The 10,629-nt window shown below is 31.7% G+C and overlaps 1 protein-coding gene across 1 annotated transcript; it reads right to left on the bottom strand. All coding sequences in view use genetic code 12, as the record gives it.

Moving 5' to 3' along the window:
* Positions 1-3,485: 3,485 nt before the first annotated feature.
* On the bottom strand, positions 3,486-5,843 carry WOR1 (transcription factor WOR1; the record flags this gene model as incomplete). The annotated part of the gene is made up of 1 exon (XM_718474.2): positions 3,486-5,843. The coding sequence occupies one exon, from the start codon at positions 5,841-5,843 to the stop codon at positions 3,486-3,488; it is 2,358 nt and encodes a 785-aa protein (XP_723567.2).
* Between the last annotated feature and the right edge of the window lie 4,786 nt (positions 5,844-10,629).

The raw sequence follows: 10,629 nt of genomic DNA, 5'->3' as shown, positions 1-10,629 counted from the left end.
TGTTGAATAGTTATTAATGATCTATTAAAATTTGATGAATTTGAAAATTAAAAAAAAAAAACCAAAAAGAAGAAGAGGGAATTTTTGGTTGGAAATTTTTTTTTCTTTTGCTTTTCTTTTTTTGTATTGTTCACAATGTAATTGTTGTTGTGGTTGAAAGTGATGAACACCAATCAAAAAATATTAAATATTGTTAGTATGTGAGAGAGACAAAGACTTGACAACGTTGATCAGAATAAGAAAAAAAAATTTATAGATCACACACACGCACACACGCACACGCATAATCATTATCTATAACTATCTATTTTTGGGTCATACACACTTACTTTGAAACATGATGTCTACATTACAATTTCTATAACCATCTATGTCTTAAAATTGGTGGCAAATCCATTTTATGATATCAATAAAGTGTGACTCCTCCTGTCATTTGGACTTTGATTCTGGCAGGCAAATCATTTATCTCCAAATCACAAAAGAAAATTAATGGAAAAATTAGATCCAACCGGAATATTCAGGAAAAAAAAAAGCAAGAATTGTACTTCAAAGAATTTTTTCTGCAATTCTGATTGGTCAAATCGGCAAGGGAAAAAAACAAAATTTATATTGACAACCGATTATGTGTAACAACAAAAAAATTAATTTATGACCACAAACGTACGCAAAACTTTCTGAAAACCTCCTGTCGCAAAAAACATGCTCTTTCTAAACAGTTTTTTTTTTGCAATCGTTCAAAAACGGTCTTGCATCGGTTTACTAGATATTAATCCTGGATGACCAATTTATTGTTTTTGATGACTAGAAAAAGAATTTAGAAATGTTTAGTAAGTCATTAATAAGGGGCAACTAGTAGCTTTTGCTAGAGGCATATAGTAGTGTAAACACGGAGTTTAATTGGGCAGAACTTGCAGCCAGATCCATATTACAGAAACCAGACCCTTTTTCTTAGTTAGTTGGGGTTAGTCCTGTCCAATAATATAACTCTCACTTAATTATAGCAGGCTCAATATGGCTACATTTGGTTTTGAATTTAGAATATAGTACAATCTGAAGTCAGAGTCTTGGTATATCCTTCAATATATAACAATGACCGTGGATAAGCGGTCCCTGTTAACCATTTCAATAAAATTGCTGTACTGAGTCAGTACCGTTACCCAGAACTTACTTTGTTACGGCCATTGCTGTGTTGGCTGTTGGTTTTATAAAAATGAAATCAATCCTAACAATAGTAATCCATTGAGGTATCAATGCTTCAGTTCAAACTTAATTTATACTCTATTGTAAATCTGAATAGTATTATTTAAATCATTTATAATATGACTTGTCATATTAAGCATTGCAACAAATGCAAAAGAAATACAAATCGGTTAAACAAACCAAAAGGTAAAACTGTATTTTTTATAGTACTTTTTTTCTTTATTTCAAAAAGGAAAACAATAACCGAGTCAGAACAATAAAGTTAGATTTGATAATTGTGTTAAAAAAATAATCAAAACCCTCTTTTGTAAGTCTTCTTAAATAAATAATGAAGATTAATTTTAAGGGGTCGTAGAAATATTTGAAATAGAAGTTGGTCCTTGAAAAACGACTAGTTTGTAGTAGATTAAATATAAGTTAGTGCTTTGCTACCAATCAAGCAAAATATTTAAATCAGCGAGTATGTGATGTTGTTTTGTTTTGCAATGTTATTCTAACTATCAATTTAAGTTGAGGTTTTGCAAAGTTATTTAGACAAGTTTGGATTTATAGATATAGTATGGGTGCTGTATTTGCCATCTTAGGAAGAATTATAACAACAAGTATTAAAATTTTTCATTCACAAAGCTACTGAAAAATCACAATGAAGTAATTTACTCGTCATCGTTGTAGTTGATAAAATTTAATGAGATTCATCTTTTCCTAACTCCATTCTGAGTTCAATCCCCAGAAATATGTAAATCTCAAGTATTAATCAAAAAGCATTCTGGTTAATTTTGTCTAGATAAAATGTAACTCAGTACTAATAATGCGGCTAGAATTTGACTACACTTTCTTCAGAACTTTGTCAAATTCAAAAATGAACAAAGTCATCTCTATATCTCTTTCTAAGGAACTGGCAAGAACAAAAAATACAACACCAATTATCACTACTACTAGTTGAGGAATTTATCTTTTAGAAAATAGAATAGATAAATAAACAGGAAACATCATATACATAAACAATTATATGGGGGGGGGGGTGCAATCTTGGAATTTTCAACTCGTAAATATATCCAATTCAAGCATAATCATTTTTCGTTTTCCTTTTTTCTTTTTCTGCGGTACTGCATATTATAAAAGCTGCAAAATAACTTAAACTGCACTTCGCTGCCTTAATGCTGCTGATTTTTCTTTTTCTTCTTTTTCTATTGCCCCTAAAAAAAATTTCTCAATTCTTGAACTAGAAAACAAAAAAAAAAACCTCCCTCCATGCATCAGATGTTCTCTTTTCGGTCAATTGTGAATTATACATAACTATTATATATATATTATAAAACTTTATTAGCTCTATGAGAATTGATGGTTGTTAGACTTTTATGTCTTTTCTAAGTAATAGGTTACTTATTTTTCGTTATTTAGTTTTGTTTATCTTGGAGTAATCGGAGTTAACTGGGTATGATCTTCTTTTTTAGCTTTTAGTTTTTATACTTCTTCAAGTCTACTTTGCTAAATTCTATATTTGGAATTAAAGTTTGTTTTCTATATTTTGTACTATTTTTTTTTTACTTTACGTATAATAAAAGCATATTGATATGAGAATTAGGGTTATGGTATGATGATTTTCTGGATTTCCGTGTATTTTTAGAAAAGAAATTTGCATCGCCATAAATTGTTTTTTGAGTAATTTTTTGAATTTTTGTTTTTGGATTATTGCATTTATGAGGTTAATTTCTTAAAATCTTAAACTAGCCAATTCGTTCAGATATTCATACATCCACCTATCTTTATCTTTCTATCTTTTTATGCATCATAAGGTGAATTCGCAATGACAAATGGTCAAGGCGTCATCATATCATTCATTTATCTATTTGTTGCGGCAATATTACAATTCCCTTCATGAATAGTTTCCCAAATTTTGATTTTTTTTCAGCTCTCTAAGTAGTATTGATCATCCAGATACTATGTGATTCATTTCAATCCTACAGATTGAGTTTAACCAAATCAATTGAAAATGAGATTTATTTGTATAAAATGAATTAACAATCTTACCAACAGTAAGTATAATCATCTAAACCTATAGTACAACACAACATACACCAAAATTACAAATACTATAATAAAATAATTCAGAAATCGACAAATATATATATATAAATAAAAATAAAATATTAAAAATACGAAGACTAGAACTTTATCACAAACACGAATTCACACACAGACCCACATATATAAGATATACCAAATGTAAAAAAAAACACCTGAATGAGCCCCAAAATAATAACAGAATCACCGTATTAATTCAACTAAGTACCGGTGTAATACGACCCAGAAGAATTTCCAACTGCGTCATCTGTTCCAGCAGCAACCAATGTTCCATTAGTAACAATATTACCACTGGTATTAGAACTAGTAACACCCGAAGTAGCAGCTACACTACTAGATCCACCAGCACCATTGTTGCCACTACCACCACTACCACTACCACTTGATCCACCAGGTGTTGAATTATCACCAGTACTAGCACTATTTGATCCTTGACCATATGTTGGATGAAGATACGGATGATTATGAATGATATGTGGTGCTCCTACACCAGCCACTTGCTGCTGCAGTTGATGTTGTTGAGCAGAACCAACATGAGAAGGAACATGTTGTTGATAATAAGCAGGAATACTGGCACTATTATTAGTCATTGGCATGGGTTCATATTCGTTATTTCCAATTCCTCCATGTGAATTACCACCACCTGAACTTGTAATATAACTTGAATTCACTGCCATATTTGTAGAACTATTAAACCAAGGATTATTCGACATGGAATTTGTAGTTATGTTGCTACTAGGTCCACTAAAACTAGAGCCTCCACTTGTAGTGCTTGTGGTGTTGGTACTGACTGCTGGTGGTCGATTGGTTGATGTAGAACTATTTGAATTGTAGCCATAGTTATTTCCATTGCCATTACCACCACTAACACTTCCACTGGTACTATTACTAACAATACTTGGTTTACGTTTGGATCCTACTCCTGTTGTTCGTGAGCTACTGTTGTTGTTGGCACTGGAAGTAGTATTGTTTGAATGGTACTGATGATTAGCGGCATTTGTATTGTATTGATCAGATGCATTACCTGTGGCAATATGGTATTGAGGGTAATGTGGTTGAACAAAACCTGTATAATGACTATAGTATACATCTTGTGGGATATTAGGAGCATTACCACTATTATTGTTAGTAGAGGTTGCACCGGAAATGGTACTTGGAGCAACGCCATATTGAACATATTGGCCATATTGGCCTTGTTGTAGTTGTTGTTGTTGTTGCAGAGATGTATTGATGCTTGTATTTGCTTGTGAATAACTATTGTATGCTGGTGTTGCTATACCTGTAGCATCTGTAGCATATCCTTGACCACCATATGATGAAGTATGCAGGTGATTAATTGCATTTACATATTGATTTTCATTGCCAGTGGGGGCATTGCTACCGTTGTTCGTGTCATCTTCGCGTTTCACACTCACTGACGCCCCAGATGCAATTGTTGCTGTTGATGATGATTCTGTTTGAGGTGGCAACATATACAGTAGTTGAGAAACTTGGGAGTTAGAATACTTGTTGTAAGAACGGGATAAATTTTTGGAATAATTATTGCCATAACCTCCATTGGATATTGATAAACTATTGTTAACAATACTGGTTGTACTTCCTGCAACTGAAGAAGAATGATGAAGAAGTGGTTGGTGTTGAAGTTGGTGTTGTTGTTGTTGTTGTTGAATATAGGAAACATTTGTGTACTGATTGTGGCCATCTACTATAAAACACTCTTCATCGTCAATGGGAGCTTTGCCTCCTAATGAATTTTCTTGTACCATTGTCCATAACGCTGGAGAAATTTGAACGTGTTTTAAATCAGATTCAGAAGGACGTTGCAATTTCCCTGAATCAATATCTTGTTTACTATAATAACTTATAAGATGGATTGTTTGCTTTTCAGCTTTCCCTTCCATGTGTAATTCCTTTGTTGTAGTTGTCAAAGTTATAGTCTTTTTAACTAATCCGTTTTGCAGTATAGCAGCTGAAACCATAGGACCATTACCTAGACTCGTTCTGTAGTCGGTTAAAAATGAACTCGATGCTGGAATAACATTTGAATGAATCATTGATGCCGATGACGATGGTTTATTTTCTATTACAGTGTGAGTGATACTACCTGTACCAGTCGCAAGCAACATTGGACCTGATCGAGAATTCTTATTAAGGTGACTTCTGTTGTCATTATGAAGGTGGTTACCATACCCACCAGTATAATCTGGTTCATTGACATTGTGGTCGTACTCGTCGTCGGGACCAAATTTACGCTTCTTTTTCTTCTTCTTGTCTTTATCAATTAGATTCTTTTTATCCAATTCGCCATATACTAAAAATCGACCTTGGATTCTTGATGGGGACCATGAAATACCATCTGTCCATCTTTTGATTCCCGACAGTTGTTCAATAAACACAAATACACTTCCAGAAACTATAAGCACGCCTCGTTCACGTTCATGGGGTCTTCTGGAAACAGGTTCCAATTGTTTATCAAGAACTTGTTGAATCACTGCTAATGCATCTCTTGTGTTATGAATATACCCATTATATGTAGGGACTATACTTGAATTAGACATTGCTTAATATTGAATTGAATTATACTAATTGTTGTTTTCAGTTTAAAATTTTCAACCCCCTTAAATATATATAAGACAGATATTGAAACTTCACTATTGAACTTGAAATAAGTGTATCTTTGATGTTTGAGATGTCAGTGTACTTTTGATGTAATCTATTAGATTAGTCACTAGAAAGATTGACTTTGAGGATAATAATTATCACAAATTGGGGGGTGGTTCCACGTTTGTGCGGCGTAAATGGTCTTCAAATTGGATATAATCTGGTTGTTTGAGTTAATGAATGTTTAGTACCCTCCAAACTTTGTACTTATTCTCTTATTCAAAATATAGTTTATTTATTAAGGAACTTTTTCTTCAAAGAATATAATAAATTAAACTCACCAATACCAATACAGGAAAGGCAGGGTTTTGGAAAGAAAAAAAGCAAATGAAAATATTCAAACAAAAACCAAAAAAAAAATTGAACAAATGGAAATTGAATTAATAATAAATTTGTTTCTTTTTTTCGTTCCCTCTCTCTCTTTCTTTCTCTTATTATTATTCCAATTGGGAATTTTAGATGTAATGATTAAAATCTGTAAAGTCTAAGAAAGTTGTTTGTTCGTTTGTATGTAAGTTTTATGTGGAAATCTGTTGCTGCAATAACAATAGGCTTCTTTGTTCTTGTTGTAATTATTGGTATTGGGGTTTCTCTTCTTGTATAGTGTGAATTGTTTACTAATGAGTAATAGTATGAATAATTGACTGAAAAAGTTAATTGTTGTATAAATTGGTACACCCTTTTTTTTCCAAACTAAAATGGATTTTTTAGCTTGATTTAAAAAAAAACGGGAAACAGAAAACAGCAAACAGGAAACAGAAAAAAAATCTTGCAGGTACCACTTTGGAATCCGCCCGCCCCTCAACACAATTTAATAAACAATGAAAAGCGCAAAGGAAAAAAAAAATACCTGTAGCTTATGCTTGCTGAAAAAAAAAAATCTTCCAAATATTAAACGCCGAAAAAGTTGACTTCGATGTTTGTCTTATAAAGATCCCTAGTGTTTTCTTTTGGTAGTGATTGGATTCTTCTTCACTGAAGTGAATGAAAAGTATGAATTTTATTTCCCTTCCGTTAAATAACCCTTATAATGTCAACTAAAACAATAGGGTAGCGGTACCAACAGACAATAGGAAGCAAAAACAAAAAAAAATATTATTTTAAAAAACAAAGTCAACAAAGGTGATGTCAGGGTTCACTCTTCACTCTTCTCCCAAAAAACAATAATAATCCTTATAATATTGACACAATTAATGCAAAAAGTTGACAGTTGAATAAGATTCAATAAACTTTTTAGGGATGCTAAAACTCAATTGAATATGTGTTGTGCAGCAGGAAATTCAAATAATGCACGAGCTTTTTTTTGAGATCTGATTGATGGCCAAATAATGTTTAGGAAAGAAAGTAAAACACTTTGCAAAACAACAATATACTTGGGAAAATCCAAAGAAATGATCAAACCTTGAATAATAAATATAAAAATGGGAGGAAAAAAGTGAATTTTTCTGGGGGGGTTAAAACAATTTATCGTGTGTATCCTGCTTTATTGAACACACAATTACTTGATAACACAGATATTTGCCACAATGGAAAAAGTGCTTAGATTTCCCAATACAATGATAACTGGAATCTCCTATGGTTTTATTGTTTCTGACAAACGGTGATTGAACTTCTGAGTAATCTAATGTGTATCTAAAATCAGAAAAAGTGTTGGTCGTTGGTTGTTGGTTGTTGTTAGTGTCCTGAATTTAAAAGACAAAAAAAACTCGACAAGGGGGTAATTCACTTAATTTAAAAGTTATAACTTGTACAGACCAGTGGTAGCAGTAACAGCAAAGTTGTTGATAGTGATGATAGTTAAGTGATCTAATTGATAGTAGATTGACTTGTAGAGTTAAAATAATAAGAATAAATTCAAAACCTAAAAAATCAAAAAAATAGAAATCAAAACTTTGAGATTTAAATATTGTAATTCAAAGTTGTGTTAAATAATTCAATATTTATACCAATTTTCTTTTCTTCTCTCGTTTTCTCTCTGTGTGTGTGTATGTATGTGCTTAAATGAAATGTCTATCTGACATTCGAATGTGACAGATTTACACCCAGTGGTTTTTCTTACTTGTGTAACTACATAATACTTCTTTATGGTTACAATGGTTTTGTGATACTTTGTTGGTAATTGTTGTTTTTTTTTCTTTGTCTTTTCAAAAAAAACAAATGTAGACCCGCCTATAAACATTTTTGAATTATCCTTTTTAACTGTGTTCCTTGTTTCCCACATTCTATATAGTGTTTGTTTTTTTGTTTTTAAATAAAGTCAAAGTAAAAAAATTATTTAAACTTTTGTAAATGCAAGGATATGCAGCCTGTGTACAAAGTCTGCACAGACTATACACAAAATGTGTTGCTTTGTGTAATTCCCTGTTTTTTTTTCCTTTTACTTCTCGGCTTTTTGTATCACTAAACTCCCGAAATTTCTTAATCTTACCCTGAGCATTATTACATTTGGTAGTGTCAGAACAATTTGGATTGACCAAGATCAGTAATATTGATACTACTAATACTAACATGTAGAGATATTGACAAAAAAAAGGAAATGACCAATACCAATGAAACTAACTATAGCAAAGACGACAAAAAAATAACTTCAAACAAAGTTAAGAATTTTTTTTGGTTTTGTTCGTATATGTTTCCAAATTTGAGATGAGATGACGTTATATTTATATCTCAGTGTTACAAGACAACCTTTATAGTTACAATTAGCTTTTGATTGCGATACTTGAATATAGATAGACATCACCTGTCTAATTTGATTTTCTTTTTTTTTGTTTTTGATCAAAGTTTAGAAATAAAAGTGGCAAAATTAGAATTAAGCACCTCAAACTGAATCTTGGAATCATGAACTATCAAAGTCTATGCTGCTTAGTGAGTAAATAGGGTATCAAGATTTTGAATAATAATATTATCACTATCTTTCTCTCTAGCAGGAAATTTCAGGGTTAAGAAGAGAACTTTCAATATCTCAAATACGGGGACATTTCGGGTGTAACATGGAAGTGGAAATTTCTTGAAAATAGTAACAAGGAGAAAAAAGAAGGAAAAATATTCACGAAAATAATAGAAATAAATAAAAACTTTCAAAACAGTGAAGAGTCCACGTCCACGGCCATGTCCTTGTTTTGTCCTTTTATTTTTCACAGCTTATTGTTCAACTGTTTGTAGTTAGTCTGTTGATTTACTTTCTCGTGAACTTTCTTCTGGGGATTGAACAGTAATTGTAAACTTCCCGTTGTTAGTGAAACTGATACAAACTTTTTCCTTTTTTTTCTTTGCAAAATCTATCACTTAAACAAGATTCGAAACCGAATAATATTATATATATTTATCGGGATTCATTAGCTTTTCTCCGCGTGAAACCATACAATGATAATAATAAAGAAAACTGGTAGCAAGAGGCGCAACTAGAATGCAAAAAAATAATACCATCCAACTATTACAAAGAGTGTACAGGTTCTACTCCTATTTTCAAGGTGTCTTATTATGTCATTTGACATTCTCATTACTTACGTAATCGCGGATCTAGCAATGGGCTGTATACCAACCATGGTTGTGAATCCACAAGAATGGAAGAGGAAATGGTCACAAAAATGGAAAGAAATTTTTACACAATTTCCTATTTAAAGTTTGTTAAAACAGCTTCAAACTCTTGATGTGATACATATTATTAAATCACAAATCTGGTGTAGTTATCTCCATTCTCGAGTCATCTTTTTCTTTTGGTATTTTTCTTGGGAGTGAAGTTTTCTTTTAACAAAATTGTTTTAGTTGAGTTTATCCATCGTGTCTTTCTCGTAATATATGCCGTTTTCAATCAAATTATTACAAAGTTGTCTAGCTTCTTGGAACTTGGATTTTATCTTGCTATACGTGTTTCACCATATCTAAAGTCTCAATTTGTACATTTTACATTAGGAACACAAAACTATTATAACTTTAAATTCCCATATTTTTGGTGAGCAACTATTTTGTTTTAAAAAAGCTAGAAGGTTAAATTATTTGAGTGTAACATAAAATTTTTTAAAAAAAAAACAACTACAACCAAAACCTTAAAGAACAAAAAGATAACTTTAAATATTCTTTTTTTTTGTCTGGCTATCTTTTGTTACGGATATTCATAAAACCATTTTCCTTTTTGTCCCCTCTGTTTGTTTGATTTCCGATGGAGCAAACAAATTTGATTTCACGTGAATCCACAAAAATAATACACTATATGTATATATGGGCTATTAAATTCTAGTATGGTTGACTTGAGTTACAAAAATTACTGTCCATTTTGAAACTGCTAGATTGACCACATGGATGTCGCTGTTTTTTTCAATTATTTGCTCTTCACAGCCTACTAATCGGAGGTAGAGATTTGACATTTCCGCTTTACAAAGATAAAAAGAAATGTGAAATTTCTATTTTTTTGTTTTGTGTAATGTATGGGTTTTTTCGGGGTAGGTAGGTAGTAGTGTACTAATCAAAAATCAGTCCTCAAATCAACATAATTTGATCATTCTCTTTCTTAAAGAACTACAAAATTCAGAGGTGTTGTTATCGATAGGTTGTTGACAACTCAAAGCGTTTTACGCATGATCACCACCAACAACGACGGAGTTTCAAAATTGGACCCAGTACTTAACCGAAATATAATAAGAAACACATAGACATAAGTATAACAAGATCATCTCGGATTTAAAC

Source organism: Candida albicans, chromosome 1, assembly GCF_000182965.3.
Source record: "Candida albicans SC5314 chromosome 1, complete sequence".
NCBI lineage: Eukaryota > Fungi > Ascomycota > Pichiomycetes > Serinales > Debaryomycetaceae > Candida > Candida albicans.
This window is presented reverse-complemented; position numbering and strand designations above follow the sequence as displayed.